The 19,087-nt window shown below is 57.1% G+C and overlaps 1 protein-coding gene across 3 annotated transcripts in view; it reads left to right on the top strand.

The window, feature by feature from the left end:
* LOC105476396 (BCL9 like) overlaps positions 1-19,087 on the top strand; it is a 31,320-nt gene that overhangs the window by 5,445 nt on the left and 6,788 nt on the right. The window contains exons 2-7 of one of the 3 annotated variants that reach the window (XM_011732290.3): positions 1,621-1,674; positions 11,118-11,219; positions 12,471-12,856; positions 13,520-13,639; positions 18,586-18,796; positions 18,958-19,042. In XM_011732290.3, coding sequence (XP_011730592.2) covers positions 11,194-11,219; positions 12,471-12,856; positions 13,520-13,639; positions 18,586-18,796; positions 18,958-19,042 — 828 coding nt within the window. In that variant the 5' untranslated portion in view covers positions 1,621-1,674; positions 11,118-11,193. The remainder of the gene's footprint in view (positions 1-1,620; positions 1,675-11,117; positions 11,220-12,470; positions 12,857-13,519; positions 13,640-18,585; positions 18,797-18,957; positions 19,043-19,087) is intronic. The other 2 variants (XM_011732291.3, XM_011732292.3) reach the window with 2 other exon arrangements.

Raw genomic sequence — 19,087 nt, 5'->3', positions numbered from 1 at the left:
CAAATTTAAGGTTCAGAAAAAGTTGACTTCTCCAGTGAGGGCCAAATAGCTAAACAAGAGAAGACACTCATATTTCCAGCCTGAGCAGAAGACAGAGGGGTCTGGAATCCAGGCATCTGGGGTGGGGCCAGCTGCCCTTGTAGCCTTGATCGATTGTGGGAAGTCCTTCTTGATGTTTAATCTCATTCCCAGTATTCTACATAAGAGAAGGTTCCTAGGGTTTTTTGATTTGGGGCCAAAGAGAGGACGGTGATAGCAGAGTTGTATCGGCATGGGATGCAGGCGCTAGAACCCCCATAACCTTTCTGTATCTCAGTTTTCCATCCTGGGATCTCAGGCTAGAATGGAATGCATTCCTCCAGAAGCACTTGTGACAAATCAGTGAGGAAGCAGAGTGCTGGGGCTGGGGCTGATTGTGTGAGTCAGAGACCTATGGAGACAGCAGCAGGAGGTGGACACAAGGATAAGCTGTCCCTTTTACGTCCCCACCCCCAGTGGCCTCTGGTCCCAGAGCACAGTGGGAGGAAGGGAGGGGTACAGGTTGGTACCGTGCTCAGTGACCCAGCAGGGGGAGGGCCTTGGCAAGGAATTTTCAGTTTGTTTCTCAATCTCTGTCTCTGAGACACGCACACACGTCACTGCAGACACCTTTAGGAGATGAGCTCAGAAAAGTCACCTAGGTGGCGGCAGGGCAGGGCAGTGCCAGACGGGGCCATGTGGAACCAGCCTTTTGCTGGTAGATGCCCTGCTCTGTATGAGCCTTAGAATGGAAAGTTGAGCCCAGCCAAAGGTCTTCTCCCCAGCAGCCCCCATCTCAGGTCTGGGAGGAACACAGGCTGGAGAGGGTTAAGTCTGGTTGGCAGGGACACCCCCCGCCCAGTGCAGTGAGAGAGAGGGAGGGGTGGTTAGCAGCTTGCTCTAGTTGGCGTCTCTCCCAGAATTCTTCGGAAAAGAACTCCCCTTTGACCCCCCAGTACAAACTGAGCCCAGCCACCAGCCTCCCTCCCGCCTGCTGTGGGAGCTTCGCCCAGCCCCCTCCTACTGAATTGCTAAACCTATTCCCTCGCCCCAGGCCCTCCCAACCAGACCAGGTCCTCAGGACTTGGCGTCTTCAGGGGACCAGGGCTATAGCCAGGGAGACCACACAGGGACACAGAATACACAGCCATTCTTTTCCCTGACATAGGATAACCTGGAGGTGGCTGGCACTAGAATCTGGGGTCCTCCAGCCTCCCCATGCCTCTCCTCCCCCAGGTCCTCAGGCCAGGTCGTGGGAGTCCTCTGCCTCTCCTCCTCCCCATGGGGCCAAGCTCTAAGGGAGCGCTAAGGTCTTCCAGTGCTTTCTCGTCTCTTCCAGGCTAGGGAGGGGATGGCGTGGTGGGTGGGGGGTGCGGGGGGGCGGTGCAGCTGGGTCAGGCTTGGCTCCCAGCCAATCCACAGAAGTCCTAGCGGGGGTGGGGGGTGGCAAATGAGTAGCTCAGAGACTTCCTGGAGCTGCAGGCTGTGTGGACTGTGTGTACATGTTTATGTGGTGTGTTGGTGGGGGGTGCTGGGGTGATGGGAGGAGCGGGGGCATAGATTGCTGGAAGGGGGCTTCTAGCTTTGACCCTCTCTCCACAGGGAGCCCCCATCCCAGACCACACCCTTGAGCCTGAGCCCGACATTATTCCTGAGGTGAGAGGTCTGTGTGCCCCTGTGTGTCCCTCTCAGCCTCCCTGATTTCTGTCCGCGGCGGCCGCGTCATCCTGGCTTAGCCTCTTGCTTGGCTTTTTGTCTTTTGGGCTCCCTCCTCTTGGCTTTCTGCCCCCATCTCTCCTTTCATTCCCCTCCCTCCAGAGGAGGGAGGTCTCCTCTGGCTCCTGGTGGGCAAACAGCCTGACCAGAACCCTAGACCCAGTCGGGTGGGGAGTGGGGCCGGGCCGGGAGGGGTTACAGCCAGGCTCCAGTGAGAGTCCAGCCCTTCTCTATCTCAGCCGATCTCACCCCCCACCCGCCCCACCCTGCGGGAGGCGAGGAGATTCCGCCCAATCGCCCTGGAGGGCAAGGTACGATTTCCTGGTTATCCCAAGTCCTTGCTCCTCCTCGCTGGCTTGGCCTCTTCTGGCTCAGTCAAAGCCAGAGTGGCTGCCAGCCACAGTAGCGTGGTTTCTGCCCTGGCCCCCTGGTCCCCTAGTGTACACATGTGTGCATGTATACACACACACACACACACACACACACACACACACACGTGCGCGCGCGCCAGCCTCTTTCCCTCCGTCAGCCCCCCTTCCTTACTTAGCAACAACTCCCTGAATTCACAACAAACACTCCTGAGGGCTCCTGGTCCGACTAGGGAAAGCTGGAGGAAGCTGGGGACTGGGAGGAGGCGCTTCTCCTAGACCATCCCCAGGAGGGAGGGGCTTCTCATCCCCCCACCTCAGCCCACACCCTCCCCATTGAAGCCACCCCCCCAGGGACACCGAGGAAGTGGTCCTGCTCTCTACTGAGGAATGAAAGAAATGGGGAACATTGGCCAGGTGTGGCTGAGCAGGTGGGTGGGGAGCAGGGCTGGGACTCCACCCTCACTGGTGAGTCCCACTTGACCTTTGACCCCCACCTGGGGCCTCTCACAAGCCCATGGTAACTCTTGGCAGGGGCTCTGTGCTGTTGTCTCAATGACTGGCCTTGTGCCCTCCTCTGACCAGCAGGGACAAGGATGGGTGAGGAGGTAACGGACTGGAGTTGGGCGGGGCTGGGGGAGGCTGGAGAACTTTGCTGTGTCCTGGCAGCACAGGCCAGGCCAGACGGGTACCTGGGTTGAGGGAGTGGGGAGTGGTGCTCTCTCTCTCATCTTCCCTGGGCAAGCCCTGGGCACATCAGGCATGAAGGGAGGATGTGAGGAGCGAGAGGGTGGGGCCTGGGTACCTCGTTCATCATCGTTCAGAGGACTGATACTGTGGTGCATCTGGAGTATTGTGAAATGGCCCAGAACCCAGATGCCAGGGAGTCTGAATTCAAATCCTGCTTCTTCTTTTTATGGGCCTTTTTTTATGGGCCTTAGGCGAGTTATTTCACTTCTTGGCACTTCCCTTTTCTTAGTGGGAAAGTGGGCATAATAAGAATGCTTTCTTACCAGACTGTTCTGAGGATTAAATTAGATGATGCACTTGAAGCATTTAGGACTGTGAAGTTACAAAGTAAATGCTCAATAAATGTTGGTGATCCTTCTCATTTTATTAGTTAGAGCTCTTCACAGGAACTTTAGACCCTCCCAGGGTTTTAGCACGGAAAGAATTGATAGTGAGAAGAGGGAGTGTGGGGGTGGGGAAGAGACAGCCTTTCCACACTCCAGATTCCTGGATTCTTTTTTTTTTTTTTTTTTGAGACGGAGTCTTGCTCTGTAGCCCGGGCTGGAGTGCAGTGGCCGGATCTCAGCTCACTGCAAGCTCCGCCTCCCGGGTTTAGGCCATTCTCCTGCCTCAGCCTCCGGAGTAGCTGGGACTACAGGCGCCCGCCACCTCGCCCGGCTAGTTTTTTGTATTTTTAGTAGAGACGGGGTTTCACGGTGTTAGCCAGGATGGTCTCGATCTCCTGACCTCGTGATCCGCCCGTCTCGGCCTCCCAAAGTGCTGGGATTACAGGCTTGAGCCACCGCGCCTGGCCCAGATTCCTGGATTCTAATACCCCTCCAGACCCACTGTTTGCTACCTCTGTTTCCCCATCGTTGGTGCTTGCTGACTTCTTGATTGCAAGTTTGCCAAATAGCCAGGGGCCTGGAGAAGGCCCAGGGAGCTTAGGACACGTCTCCCTCGCTATCTTCAGGCTTCTCAGGGCCAGCCCTCCTCCCTGAGGCTGTTTGCTCAGTTCTGCTCCAGCACTCCTCCCACTGCCCCATCCCCTGCTGCTCTGCTCTCACCAGGCAAACAAGACATTCCGTCCTTAAATGGCTTAAATGGCCGCCTCCTCTCCTTCCTGGCCTAGGGGTCAGGGACCTGGCTTGGGGAGTGAAGTGTCAGTGTGGAGCTGTGACCTGGATGGCAGCTGTTAGGAACGCCTCAGGGCCCTGGGCCCCCGGATTCCCTGTGCCCTGCCGGGGCATTTCCCTGAGGGGCAGTGCCCAGGCCTATGATAATGTGGGGGAGCCCTGAGGGGCGTGTTTGGTACCTGCTGGACACAGATGGTCAGGGACGGGGCATGCTGAAGCCCAGAAGTGGAGTGGAGTAATATCAGCATCCACAACGGCCAAGGGACACCTCCAGAGTCCCTCCCTGAGCTGCAAGGGGGAGTGTGGACACTAGGAAAAGTTCTGCCTTAACCCTGTGTGCTGGCAAGGGAGAATGCTGCGTGGGGCCAGGCGGCCAGGGCTCCTATAGGCCCTGGGGTGAGAGTGGGATGGTGGAGGGGCTGAGGCTTGGGAGCTTCTGGATGAGGAGCCCAGGAGTGGGCGGCAGGGATGGGGTGCCCACAATGAGGTGTGGAAGCTATGCAGACAGGTGGGTAAAATCTTCTGGGGACTAAGATGTGGTAGAAGTGCCTAGGATCCCAGGGCCCCTGGGTCTGAGGCCTGGACTGAGCTAGCAGGTGTCTCTCTGGCGTGGTACCAAGAGGGGTGGGCTGGAGCCCCTGGCCCTGCTTACCATGTTCCTCTGGATCCAGAGAGGACACCTCCCTTCCATGGGCTGGGGGAATGAGGGCTCAGGGTCTGCCTGGGCCATGCCTCGCCTCATTGCTGGGCTGGCCATGCCTCCTGTGCCCAGCCCCTGGGGCCTGTTCCTTGGGCAGGCTGGGGCTATTTTTGGGATCGGGCTGGGGCTCTGGGGCTGGTTTCAGATGTTCCAATGTGAACGGGAGAAAATGGGAACAGATGGCTGGAGGGTTCCGATCAGTGGGTACTGCTGGGCGCAGGTTATTTTTAGGACCTTGTTAACCCTTTGGGGGCTTGTGGGGCCACCTGGAGAGATATAGCCCTCTCTAGTTGAGAAGAGAACAGGTTTTCTCCCTGGGCCCCTACTTTCCAGAACTGCTTGTCAATTGTTCCTTTGAGATCCACGGCTAGAGAGTAGGCTTAAGCTTTCTCCCGGCCCAAGTACTACAGGGTGACAGCCAAGGGACAGGCAGGGAGAAGGGCACCTGGCAGAGGGGAGGCTGACCCTCTTGAAGAGAAATTCCCCTTTACTTGCCTCCTGGACTTTTGAGACATGGTCCTGAGGCTAAGAGAGTGGACAGCTGCCCAGCCCCTCTCTTTTTTCATGCTGTGGGTTTGAGTGTGTCGGTGAGCCCAGGATGCCCAGGACTGTGCCAGTGGAGGGAGCTGGCCTCTGAGAGGAAGGCAGGGAAGGAGCCAGGTCTTGGTACTTGGTGCCGCTAATATGATGCCCACGGGCCCTGTTCTCTTGGACACTCACAGGGAAAATATCTGGACAGTGCCTTCCTTTACCAAATGCCCACATATTTGGGTGCCATGGCAGAAGGTAAAAATGAGGACATTAAGGCCAGAAGTGGTTCGTTGAGGGCTGGTGTGTCTTAGGCATTCTGGTAGTTTCACACTGTTACCTCACTGTATAAAATTATTCTCATTTTGCAGATGAGGAAACTGAGGCTCAGAGGGATAAAGGGAAGGACAAGGCCCCATAGATGAGAAGGGGCAGGGTGTGATTGACACTGTCTGACTACAGACTCAGTTTTGTTTGTTTTTTTTTTTTTTTTTTTTTTTTTTGAGACGGAGTCTGGCTCTGTCGCCCGGGCTGGAGTGCAGTGGCCGGATCTCAGCTCACTGCAAGCTCCACCTCCCGGGTTTACGCCATTCTCCTGCCTCAGCCTCCCGAGTAGCTGGGACTACAGGCGCCCGCCGCCTCGCCCGGCTAGTTTTTGTATTTTTTAGTAGAGACGGGGTTTCACTGTGTTAGCCAGGATGGTCTCGATCTCCTGACCTTGTGATCCGCCCGTCTCGGCCTCCCAAAGTGCTGGGATTACAGGCGTGAGCCACCGCGCCCGGCCTTGTTTGTTTTTTTTTTTGAGATGGAGTCTTGCTGTGTCGCCCAGGCTAGAGTGCAGTGGTGCATCTCAGCTCACTGCAACCTCCGCCTCCCGGATTCAAGCAATTCTCTGCTTCAGCCTCCCAAATAGCTGGGATTACAGGTGCCCACCACCATGCCCGGCTAATTTTTGTGATTTTAGTACAGACAGGGTTTCACCATCATGGCCAGGCTCATCTTGAACTCCTGACCTCGTGATCCACCTGCCTTGGCCTCCCAAAGTGCTGGGATTACAGGCGTGAGCCACTGCGCCCGGCCCTCAAACTCAGTTCTTATTCCACTGCATCCTACTGCATGCCAGGGCCCCAGCCCCAGAGGGCGAGGCCGCCAGGCACCAGACCTCCTCTGGGAGCAGCTTTACTGAATGGGTGTGGGAGAGGAGGCCTGGGGACAGGGGACCCTGCCTGTCACCGCTCTCACAATCCCCTAAGCCCTTTTTGCCTGAGGGTGCCAGGACTGACACCAGAAACCCCGTGTGGCCTTCCTGTCTCCCCTGCAGAGGATCACAGGCATACATCCTGTCTCATCACCCCCACCCCTCCCGGCCTGGCCCACGTGCCCATGCATCCTGGAGGGTCATGACAGTCTGGATGTCAATGTGGGCAGAGCTCATGGAGCCCCCAGGTGCTGCTGGTGCCAAGAGTGTGGGCCAGCAGGCGAGGTGAGGGGCCAGGAGGATGCCTCTGCCTCTGGCTGTACCTGGGGAGAGAGCAGAGCAGGCAGGCAGGCGGGCGGGCGCTGGGTGAGGTCCCACCGTGGTGCGCTTGGCTGTGCCAGCAGTCTGCTGCACTCCATCCTCCCACAATGGCCCCATTGTTCCCAGCAGCCAGGCAGTTTGGAGGAGGTTCCTCGGCCACCCCTACCCCCCTAAATAGGGACCAGATTAACCCCTTGGAGGACTGAGGCCAGGTGAGGGCCCACAGGGAGCTGCCTTGCCCATCTCTGCCTGTTCTGGGAACCCAGGCTTGGGAAGTTACCTTCTACCCACATGAACCCAGCACCAGACCACCTCCTGAGATAGGAGCCTCCATAGGGTAGAGAGTGGCACCTGGATCATCTCCTACCCCCACCCTGGTACAGGTGCCAGGGGACAGGAAGTACCAGTGGGGCGGCGGGCAGAGACCAGATATATTTGGGCCGGTGGGGCTAATTCCAGCCACCACTGCCTGCCCTACTGGCTCCTGAGCTCCTTTCCTTCCTGTGAAACCAGAGCTAGGTTGGGCCTAGCTCAGGATTTCGGTGGATTTAAAGAGGCAGCACCATCCCTGCCAGCCTGGCTCCCTCTCCCCTGCCCAGGTAGGGTCTGGGGCAGAGAGAGGACTGGAGAGCTTCTTGCTCCTCCCTCGCCCTGGGCTAACCCCTGGCCCTTGCCTCTGTTGGGGTACCAGGCTTTTGGCACTCCTCTCTCCCAGAGCCTTGGGCGGGTGGGGTGGGCGGGGGTGGGCTGTGGTTTCCTGTGTTGGTTGTTTGTGCCTGGCCCAGAGTGCCCGCCGCCTGCCTGGGCTTCCTGCCCTGTCTTGTTTCCTTGTGCCCCCCACCCCCTCTCCACCCCTCCCCCTGTGGGAGGGAGCAGCTGGGGACTGGGTAGCTGTCTTTGGGGGCACCCCACTGCCAGGCCATGATTGCTGCCCAAGGCCCGACCACACTGACAATGACTGTAGGATCCAAGAGAAGTGAGGTGACCTCAGGCCTGTCCAAGCAATGCCACTTGTCCCTGCGAGCTCCAGAAGGGACAGTGGGCCAGAATGGGCAAAACCACCGATCGCCCCCCAGTACCCTGTTCAACGATCCCAGACCAGAAAGGTCTGGGACCAGGAGTTTCCATGGCCCTGTGGAGCTGGGGTTGTCTGACATTACCCTAGGGCTGCAGGTGGGGTGGGGCTGGAAACTCCCAGGGAAAACCTCCCAAGCAAAAATGGCTGATTTGCATGGTCTCCTTTGGCACAGGGTGGGGGGAAGTGGGGAGAGCTACTAGGAACCAGGGCCATGGGAAGGCCCCCTAAGCCTGGAAGTCCCCACAGCGAGGGTCCCAGAGCAGCACCTTGGTCCTTGAGCAGATTTCCTGCTGGGCTACGAATCCTTGATCTCCCCACCCGCTGAGTCACCACCTCAGGAAGAGGAAGTGACCTGAGTGGTGGAGAGAGCTTCTGAGGTCTGAGGGGTCCTGACACCCAGGAGAAAGGGGATTTGGGACCCTGTCATCTCTGGCGCTGTATCTCCCTGAGCCAGAGGCCAAGGATCTCGTTTGCTCTGTTGTCCCCAGCAGGGTCCTGAGCCCTCGTGTCATCACAGAGGGCCCTGGCAGACAGAAGCATGGACCCTCCAAAACATTTTCTTACTGCCTCTTTGGGGTGGTTTTGAGCTAGGCAGTGACACTGGTGGGCCAGCTGGTGAGCCAAGCAGAGGCTCCCAACGTGGGGGCAGCTGGAAGCAGGCAGGTTGCCACTGGATGTGTGAACGCCTGCCCTACCTGTGGTAGTTGTGTGTGGAGCAGAGCTGGTGTGTCACACCTGGAGGCTCTGGGCATCTGAGCCTTCCTCAGCTCTTCCCCCAGCCAGGACCAGGTCCACTTTAACCCTTAGCAACCCTTAGGCTGCTGGCTCCTACCCTCGCAGTCACTCAGGGTGGGGTGGTGGGTGGGGGAACGGATGGATATCTCAGGCCCTTTGTCAAGCCGCCTCCTCCGCTCCTCCGGGCACATTCATTCTCCTGGTATGTGCCTGGCCTTCCACTCAGGTGACTTGCACCTGCTCCCTGTTTGTGAGCTTGCTACCCCTCCCCACCTAACCCCCTAAGAGGGAGGCACGGTGATGCGTTCCCAGAGCCCCATCCCTTTGCTTTCTTGCACCTCAAGGGCCCCTGGCCTGGTACTAGGAAGCCCCCTTCACTTGGTACTTCAAAATTGCATTGGACTGAGATCAGCCCTCCTGCTTCCCATCACCAGGCCTTCCAGGTGTCTTCAGAGACTGAGTGTGTGGAGGAGGAGGGGTCTTTGGGAGCTGGGGCAGACTCTTGAGGGGCAAAGTGGGGAGGTGTGAGATGGGAAAGTCCTGACTCATCCACGCTTGACTCAGCTCGCCCTGCGGCGGGGTGGGAGAGAGGGGGTGGAGTCCCAGAGGGGAGGGTGACTGAAAGAGTCTTCTGGGGAGGAGCCTAGGCCTGAAAGGCCACTGGGGAGGACTGATTTTCTAATAGCCCTTTCCCAAATTCTTACAGGTTCTCAATTTTTGAGGCTGTGAACACAGGTAGTGAATGGCCCTTGCCCTGCCCCTCCCCCCTTATGGGGGGCCTGGGCACTGTGGCTGGAGTGTGGGAAGCCCACCTATCTGATGCAGGCTCAGAGGAGCAGTCCTGCCTGGGGTGTCGAGGTGGGGCCACTGCAGTGTCTGGAATGAGGGTCCCCACACTGCCACGTACTGGGTCTGTGACTCAAGGTCACATCACTTCCTCTTCCCAGACCTCAGTTTCCTTGTTGAAATGGGGTCGATTCTTTTGAGAATCTGCGAGTTGGTGAAGGGAGAGCCTGAGATGCATGCCAGCCAGGAGCCTGCTCAGAGCCCTGCTGTCTCCAGTGACTCCAGCCTCTGCCTCTGCTCTTCCCTGGTTGTGATGGAGAAGCTGGGGGTGGCGGGCTGTTTCCCAGGCAGGTCCTGGACTTTGGAACCTTCCCCCAGGAGCCTTCCTCCCCAGAGACAGGGCTGGAGTGGCGAAGGCCAATGTGCCCTAGGGTTAAGTTGGGGTTACACTCCCGCAGGGTGGCAGGTGGGGGCCCCTCACCCCGAGGTCCCCGCCCAGCCTCCAGCAGCCCCGCAGGGAGCATCAGGAGTGTGCACCGGTGTCTGGCCGGGCCTGTCACCGGGACGAGGCTCATGGGCCCAAGACTCCTCCCCTTTGACAGGGATCGACTGCTGGAGGGCGGGTAGGGGAGGCGAGGGGGAGCCAGGGCTGGGGGCAACTGGGTGAGGCCTCTGTTTGTGTAAGTCTGTTGCTGTATCTATGGCCCTGTGCGTGTTTCTTTGTAACTACCAGGCTCAACTTTCTTCGGCTCTCTTGTGGCCGGCCTCAGTCTTTTCATCTGTTCAATGAGTCCGGCGCTCGCACTCAGCCCTCGGGCAGCCCCGGTGTCTGCGCGTGCCCCAGGCTATCTCCGCGGCTCCCGCTCCGGCCGGCGCTTCCCTGGCCTCCGGCGCGCCTCTAGCTTCCTGGGCTCCGTGCGTGTCTTTGTCTCCCTGTCCACGTGTGAGCTGTTGAGTGTGTGTGAGTCAGAGTTCGGGTGTCTGTGGGTCTCTGAGCCCCTGCCGGCAGCACCCGGTGCTCGCCAAGCTTTTGCCGGCTGGCGCGCGCCCCAGCTCCTGGCGGGACTAGTCCGTGTGTCTGTCCGCGCGCGGGGCCTGGAGAAGCACGCTGCAGTCCTGTCCGCCTCCCGCTCGCTGCCTCGCTGGCTGTCGCTCTCGCTCTGCCTCTCCACCCGGGCTTTGCCGAAGGGGGCGGGGTGGGGGTGCAGGGCGGGGGGAGGGGAGGCTCCTGCATTCTTGCGGTCGGGGAGGAATCCGAGCCAGCGTTACTGGTCTCCAGAAGAGCCCAGCTGCAGCCCCGGGGCCCCGCCAGGCCTCTCGCTGCCCGCCCGGGCCTGCTGGGATGGGCACGGGCTAGGCCTCGAGCTGGGGACGGGGCGGGGCGTGGCCCCCACCCCGGGCCCCCTCCATGGCTGGAGCGTTCTGGGGGTGGGGCGTGAGGGGTACCCCACCCTGGATGAGGGGCGCGTCTGGGAGCAGGAATCCCTCAAGGGGCCAGGGCAGACCTCACGGCCGCCACACGCGGTACCTTTGCTACCTAGCCTTTTAGTGAATTCTGTCTCTGCCGCCCGTCAGGGCGGGGGCTTGCTGGAGACTGCAAGCCCCCTGAGGGCAAGGTGCGGGAGGGATGGGGACAGGGCTGGCCTCCAGGATCGAGATCCCATCTCGTAATCCTCTTTTTCCAGTGCCACCCCACCCTACCCAGCTCCCTAGTCCCAGGGCTGTTGGGGCTTCCTTTCTCCCCTCCCCCTCTCACACCCCCTCCCCAAGTCACGAGTTTTCTCTTTGGGGCTTGTTGCTGCAGTCCGTGCTCCAGTACCGAGTACCTGGCTGGGCCCTGGGCACGCACAGGGGCCGTAGCCCCACTGTGTGTGGGAGCCATGAGGATCCTGGCTAACAAGACAAGGTGTGTGGGTGTCGTGGCGGGCGGGATGTGTGTGTGTGGAGTGTGGGAAGGGAAGGGCCCAGTGGTGATGGGGCCCAAGCTGTGCTGGCCAAGAGAGGAGCCGCCCTGGGCACCTGGCTCCCAGGCCACCAGTGGGCTAAAGCGGGGTTAGCATGGGAAGGCCTGGCCCGAAGCAGGAGGCGCAGCCAGCCTTAGTACCTGGGCCCGGGGGGCAGAGGGGACTGGCAGCCTGCTCTGCTTGTGGCTTTTGGTCCCTTCTAGTTCTTCCCTCCTTAAAATGGTTTCAGCAGACCCCCTCCCACCCTACTGTGGGGTCCGAAGGCCGCCTCTGGCCTCAGTCTAGCTGGAGGTGGGAGCGGGAGTAGGGGGCGGTGCCTGCCTCCCTCCCCCCACCCCGGAGAAGCCGGCAGACAGGGCCAGGCGGCAGCAGCAGGACAGCAGAGCTGAAATAAATCTGAGCTGGTGTGGAATGAGGGGGGATAAATATCCTCTCCCGTGATGTGATCTTTCCAGCGGCTATTAATAGGTCTCCGGGGAGGGGGAGGCGGCGGGGGGAGCGGGCTGGAGCTTAAAGGGCCCGCAGCCTAGGCTGCAGGAATCCTTGGCTTCAAGCTGCACTCCCCATCTGCTTGACACACCGCTCCCCTCCCCCTTTCCTCCTGCTTCTGCCTGCCGGCCGGCCTGCCAGGCCCCCCTCCTCGGGCCTTCCCCTCCAGCTGTCTGGACCAGTGGGTACCACTCCCCAGTGTGCGTTTCCCCACTGTCCCTGGGGAATGAGACCGGGGCATGTGCAGTGACCCCAGGTCCTGCGGCCCTTCTCTGCTGGTGTTGGGACATATGGGAGTTGAGGTTTGAGACCTTGGAAGGAGTCTGAAGACAGCAGATCTTAGAAGAGAGGATGCTTAAGTCTGATACAGAGGACAGGGTTGCCACAGAAGCTTGCAGGCTGATGGGTGTTGGGGCTGAGGTGGGCGAATTCTGCCAACTCTGGGCCCTGGTTTCCATTCGAATTGTGGAGGCTGGAGGGTGGAGGGTTTCCCCGTCTCCACTCCCCAAGGTGGATGAGGGCCTTAGCCCTTGTCTGAGGAAGCCGTGGAGGGAAGTAGGGAATAGCTGGTGGTGGTCTTGAGATGCCACCCCTTCCCCCTACCATCCCCCATTATTAGAGGAGGCAGGATGGGGCAATTAAGTTCCAGGCATGCCTAGCCCCTAGCAAGGTTAACTTTTCACATCTCTCCTACCTTCTCCCAGGTTACCCCACCCCAGGAGGAGAGAAGCTCCAGGGAGCCCGCCGCTGTCCCCCCGCGGCCATTGCCCCCCTGCCCCAGCCAAGCCAATGCACCCAGAAAATAAATTGACCAATCATGGCAAAACAGGGAATGGCGGGGCCCAATCTCAGCACCAGAATGTGAACCAAGGACCCACCTGCAACCTGGGCTCGAAGGGCGTGGGGGCGGGGAACCATGGGGCCAAGGCCAACCAGATCTCGCCTAGCAACTCAAGTCTGAAGAACCCCCAGACAGGGGTGCCCCCTTTCAGCTCGCTCAAGGGCAAGGTGAAGAGGGAACGGAGTGTGTCTGTGGACTCTGGAGAGCAGCGAGAGGCTGGGACCCCATCCCTGGATTCGGAGGCCAAAGGTACCCTATTTCCTTATCCCCAAGACCCTAGCATCTCCTATAGTCCAAGGCTCAGATGTTCTGGGAGATCACCTCTCTGCCCCCTGCTTGTCCAGTCCTCACCCCACATTATTCTCCAGTGTTTCTGCATGGGTACCTTTCAACACCCACCAACCAGATCATTCGGGATTGGGGCTGGCCATGGTGCCACCCATGGAGGGGCCACACAGAGTGGTCAGACTATGGATTCCTTCTCCTCCTGCTTACCCACTAGAGCTCCAGAGAGGGACAGGGAGGTGCTGTGGAGTGAGGAGCAGACCCCAGACCCACACACTTCCCAGGAGCCTCCGTATCCCTGCTGGTGGGAGCCCTCTGGAGCAGGCACTGGGGCCTGGAAGAGTAGCAGCAGCTCCCCCTCCCCGCCAGCCCTAATTAGAACCAGTTGTGGTTGGGGATTATGCTGTACTTGGTGTTGGGGGGGGGGAGGGGAGACAGGCATGGGGCTATAGAGAGAAATCAGAAACAAATGGTGTGGTAGGGACCACGGGCTGGCGAAGTGCCCACCATGGCCTGGGCAGTGCCCTCTAGGGTGGGGCATCTTAGAGAATGGGTCTGGGAGGGACCCCGGGTGTGGGAGGATGGGGCCTCTGGGCACTCACTCTTTCCTCCATCCTGCCTGGGCAGAGGTGGCGCCCCGGAGTAAGCGGCGCTGTGTGCTGGAGCGGAAGCAGCCATACAGTGGGGACGAATGGTGCTCTGGACCGGACAGTGAGGAGGACGACAAGCCCATTGGGGCCACCCACAGTGAGTGCCTGTTGATGCCAGGGTGCTGTAGCCAGTGATGTTCCAGGGGGATGGACTTGAGAGGACTGAGCCTGGGAAAGAAATGAGGGCTGGGAGCCCTGGATTTGTCTCTCCCATCCCACCTCAGACTCTGTCCCTCCCTGCACTGCAACAGCCTTGCCTCTGCCTTCCAGGTGCTCAGTGGCCCCCTCTCCCTAAGGACCCTTGGTGAGGCAGAGTGGAATGGCCCCCTTACTGGTCACATCACCCACACCTCTACTCGTGAATTCCTGGCCTATGCTGCCACCTTCTGGTTAGTGGAGGCAGGGCAGTGAAGGTCCAGTGTCCCTGGGAGTGGGACAGTTGACTCTGCTGTGCAAAGCCCTGCTAAGCCTGGGTGTGAGCTGCCACTTGGCTGTATCTCTGGTGCCCTTCCCTAACCTCTAATTGACTCCTGGCAAGTACCCAGGGTGTGTCACCAGGACAAGAAGTGGGTGTGGAGGGATGCCCACTCCTCCTCCGATTCTTTTATGAATCCGCCTGTATTTTGGCCTTCCATGAGTGATGGGGGAGAGCCAGAGGTAACCCCTACCCCTGGGAAGCTTGTACACATTTTTTTCCCCCTCAAAGTTTACATCTTTTTGATGGGAGAGACATAAGAAACTAGCCAGAGAGGCTAGGTGCGGTGGCTCTCACCTGTAATCCCCAGAATTTGCGGGGCTGAAACCGGAGGATTGCTTGAGCCCAGGAGTTCAAGAACAGCCTGGCCAACATAGGGAGACCCCATCTCTAAAGAGAGAGAGAGAGAGAGAGAGAAAGGAAAGAAGTAAAGAAAGAAGAAAAAGAAACTAGCTAGAGACTATTAAATTGTGAATTTCTTGAAGGCGGGGATGGTAGAAATAAGAAAGAAAAGAGTACGTTGACTACTTTGCTACTCTATTTTATTTAATCCTTACAATAGCCTTGTGAGGTCAGTGTTATCATAATGTCAATTACAGAGGAGGAAAGAGAGTCAGCAAATGTGATGGAGTGAGCAGACTATGTCTGTGGCCGGGGTGCAGAGGGTCAAATACCAAACCTCTACAGCTAACTGGAACCTCACAGACCATCCTGTATCGGTTCTCTCTCCCCTGTGGGACTAACCTGGTGGTCGCCAAGCCTCTGGCTGAACCCTTTGATGATAGAACCCTTTACTGCCTCCCAGGCCAGACACCTCCCCCCATAGCCAACACCTCCAGTTCACTTATGTCACATCAGACTGCACCATTGTAGAAGCTTTGTGAGTTTTATTTGTTTATTGTTTAGAGACAGGGTCTCTCTCTGACACCCAGGCTGGAGTGCAGTGGTGTGATCACAGCTCACTGCAACCTCAAACTCCTGAGCTCAAGTGATCCTCCCACCTCAGACTCCCAAGTAGTTGGGGCTCAGGCATGTATCACACATGTATCACACCTGGCTATTTTTGTATTTTTTGTAGAGACAGTCTTGCCATGTTGCCCAGGCTGATCTTGAACTCCTGGTCTCAAGTGATCCTCATGCCTTGGCCTCCCAAAGTGCTGAAATTACAGGAGTGAGCCACTGTGCCTGGCAAACATAGGGAAATACAAAGTAGAAATTGCTGACATCCCATACTCAAGGCGACTATTGTAACTAATTTAGTAGTACTGCCCCTAGAGTCTTTTATTTATTTATTTATTTATTTATTTATTTTTCTTTTTTTTGAGACGGAGTCTCACGCTGTTGCCCAGGCTGGAGTGCAGTGGCGCGATCTCGGCTCACTGCAAGCTCCGCCTCCCGGGTTCCCGCCATTCTCCTGCCTCAGCCTCCTGAGTAGCTGGGACTACAGGCGCCCGCCACCGCGCCCGGCTAATTTTTTTGTATTTTTAGTAGAGACGGGGTTTCACTGTGGTCTCGATCTCCTGACCTTGTGATCCGCCCGCCTCGGCCTCCCAAAGTGCTGGGATTACAGGCTTGAGCCACCGCGCCCGGCCTATTTATTTTTGAGTTGGAGTTTCACTCTTGTTGCCCAGACTAGAGTACAATGGCGCAATCTTGGCTCACTGCAACCTCTGCCTCCTGAGTTCAAGCGATTCTCCTGCCTCAGCCTCCCAAGTAGCTGGGATTACAGGCATGCGTCACCACACCTGGCTAATTTTTGTGTTTTTAGTAGAGATGGGGTTTCACCATGATGGCCAGGTTGGTCTCGAACTCCTGACCTCAAGTGATCCACCCTCCTCAGCCTCCCAAATTATTGGGATTATAGGCATAAGCCACCGTGCCCGGCCTGCCCTTAGATTCTTTTTTTTTTTTGAAACAGAGTTTCGCTCTTGTTGCCCAGGGTGGAGTACAATGACGTGATCTCGCTCTTGTTGCCCAGGCTGGAGTGCAATGGCGCAATCTCGGCTCACCACAACCTCTGCCTCCCAGGTTCAAGTGATTCTTCTGCCTCAGCTTTCCTGAGTAGCTGGGATTATAGCAATGCGCCACCATGACCGGCTAATTTTGTATTTTTAGTAGAGACGGGGTTTCTCCGTGTTGGTCATGCTGATCTTGAACTCCCAACCTCAGGTGATCCACCCGCCTCGGCCTCCCAAAGTGCTGGGATTACAGGTGTGAGCCACCACGCCTGGCCACTGCCCTTAGATTCTTAAAGAGTTCTTATTGGAGGGGCGATAGAACGTAGACATTGACAGAACTAGTTCTGCCATCAGGCTGCCTTGGTTTGCAACCCAGGTTATTTCTGTTAATTTGGGAAAGGGCCTCCGTTTCCTCATCTATAAAAATATTATTTATCTCATAGGGTTCGTACAAGGAGTAAATGAGGTTGTACATATAACATGTTAGCTTTTATCGTTGTTATTGTACTAGAAAGTTCCTTGTTGGACTAAGCCCTGCCTCTCTCCCCATAGCTTGTATCCAAGAGCCCCTCAGCAACCCTCACACATCGAGGTCAGCTCTTAAGCTCCCCCACAAATTTCTGGCTCTGCTCTTCTATGTAAAATTGGAGAGAGAGGGTCTAGAGCAGGGCCATTTTGGGGTGGGTCCATCAGAGAAGAAGGTGGAAAAGAAACTTTTTCCAAAGAGGGCAGCCTGACGCTGGGCCCATGGCCCAGTGGTCACTGCCCTGGCTCAATGGAGACAACTTTAGGCAGTTTGTCTCCCATTAACTGAGAATGCTGGGACTTACTGTCTGCGGGCCAGGCACCGTGACTTGCTTTTCTTGGCATGGGAATGGGCCTACCCACTCACCTAGACCCATTGGAGATTTTTTTCTACACTAAGACTTACAGTCAAGTGTATAACCATGGAACAAAACTTCCCTTGGTGCTGAGGGTAGCTGGTCTGTCTTGAGAGTGTTTCCAGTATGTCAGCTTTTTGTGTTCTTTCTTTCTTTCTTTCTTTCTTTCTTTCTTTCTTTCTTTCTTTCTTTCTTTCTTTCTTTCTTTCTTTCTTTCTTTCTTTCTTTCTTTCTTTCTTTCGTTCCTTCCTTCCTTCCTTCCTTCCTTCCGTCCGTCCGTCCGTCCTTCCTTCCTTCCTTCCTTCCTTCCTTCCTTCCTTCCTTCCTTCCTTCTCTTCTTTCTTTTCTTTTCTCTTTTCTTTTCTTTTCTTTTCTTTCTTTTCTTTTCTCTTTTCTTTTCTTTTCTTTTCTTTCTTTTCTTTTCTTTTCTTTTTTTTTGAGACTGTCTCCCTCTGTCGCCCTGGCTAGAGTGCAGTGGCACGATCTCAGCTCTCTGCAACTTCCACCTCCTAAGTTCAAGCAATTCTCTCGTCTCAGCCTCCCGAGTAGCTGGGATTACAGGCATGCGTCACCATGCCCAGTTAAGTTTTGTATTTTTAGTAGAGATGGGGTTTCACCGTGTTGGCCAGTCTGGTCTTGAACTCCTGACCTCAGGTGATCCTCCCGCCTCTACCTCCCAAAGTGCTGGGATTACAGGCATGAGACACCGCTCCTGGCTCTCTGTTTTTCAAATGGATTTTTTTACTCTGTGACATTGATTTAAACTTACTGTTAAAAAATATATTTATTTGACCTGCCCGCTGTGCAAGGAGGAGGTTAGTATTTTACATTTTATAGATGAAGAAACCGAGGCTTAGAGGGATGTCTGGTTCATAAAATCACAAAGTCAGTTAGTGGTGGGGCTAGAGTGAAAATCCATCCATCGTTTGAATCATCAGCTTGTGTACCCTCTCTGCCTTCTCCCTAACTGGGTGACTAGACTGTGTGCACATACACTTACCCAGTTTGAGGGGCAGCAGCAGAGCTCAGAGCAGAGCTTCAGAGTCCCTGCCCTGGCTTCAGTTCTGGCTCTGTACTAACTGGCTGTGTAACTGTTTATTTTCTTGTTTTGTTTTTTGTTTTTTTTTGAGATGGAGTCTCGCTCTATCGCCCAGGCTGGAGTGCAGTGGCGCGATCTTGGCTCACTGCAAGCTCCGCCTCCAGGGTTCACGCCGTTCTCCTGCCTCAGCCTCCTGAGTAGCTGGGACTACAGGCTCCTGCCATAACACCCGGCTCATTTTTTTGTATTTTTAGTAGAGACAGAGTTTCACCGTGTTAGCCAGGATGGTCTCGATCTCCTGACCTGGTGATCTGCCCGCCTTGGCCTCCCAAAGTGCTGGGATTACAGTCGTGAGCCACCGCGCCCGGCCTCCTCCTTTGTTAAATGGAGTGTGTGACAGGTTCCTCCCAGGGTGTGTTGATGAGATGAAATCACACCTGTTAAGTCCCCAGCAGAATGCCAGGCCCATGGGAGCCTGTGGAAAGGACACATTTTCTCTGTCCCTGCTCTCCACATGGTCACCACTCTTGCCATGATGGAAACCAGCCTGATGAGAACACCAGATAGTGACATCATATGTTCCTGTGGGCACGAGCTGTAAGGCTGTGAGCATCAGTGGGAGGGGTATCAGCTGGTCCTTCCTGCGTCTGGACCACTTAGCCCCTTTCCCTCTCCTCTCTCCTCCTGCAGATTGTAATGTAGCAGACCCAGCCATGGCGGCCCCACAGCTGGGTCCCGGCCAAACCACCCAACTGCCCCTCAGCGAGAGCAGCGTGCCAGGCGCCCCGCACGGCCCTCCTCCTGGCCTTCGGCCTGATGCCCCTGGGGGCGGGGGCGGGGGCGTCCCCGGAAAGCCTCCCTCGCAGTTCGTATACGTCTTCACCACCCACCTGGCCAACACGTAAGTGCCTGGTGGGCAGGCCACGTCTCTCTCTCTCTCTGCCCAGCACCTCTCAGCCTGGGGTTCTGAGGGAGCCATGTGCAGGGGCAGGGTGGGGTGGGTGAGGGTGGGGCTCCCTCCTGCTCACCTCTCTGAGCTGTGGGTGCCCTCACTCTGTGCAGGGCTGCGGAGGCAGTGCTGCAGGGCCGGGCAGACTCCATCCTCGCCTACCACCAGCAGAACGTGCCGCGGGCCAAGCTTGACCAGGTGAGCGTGGTGCCTCTGTGAGCAGCAGGACGGGGCGGAACGTCC

Source organism: Macaca nemestrina, chromosome 12, assembly GCF_043159975.1.
Source record: "Macaca nemestrina isolate mMacNem1 chromosome 12, mMacNem.hap1, whole genome shotgun sequence".
In the NCBI taxonomy this organism is placed as follows: domain Eukaryota; kingdom Metazoa; phylum Chordata; class Mammalia; order Primates; family Cercopithecidae; genus Macaca; species Macaca nemestrina.
The sequence above is the reverse complement of the archived record's forward strand: the minus strand, read 5'-3'. Positions and strand labels throughout refer to the sequence as shown.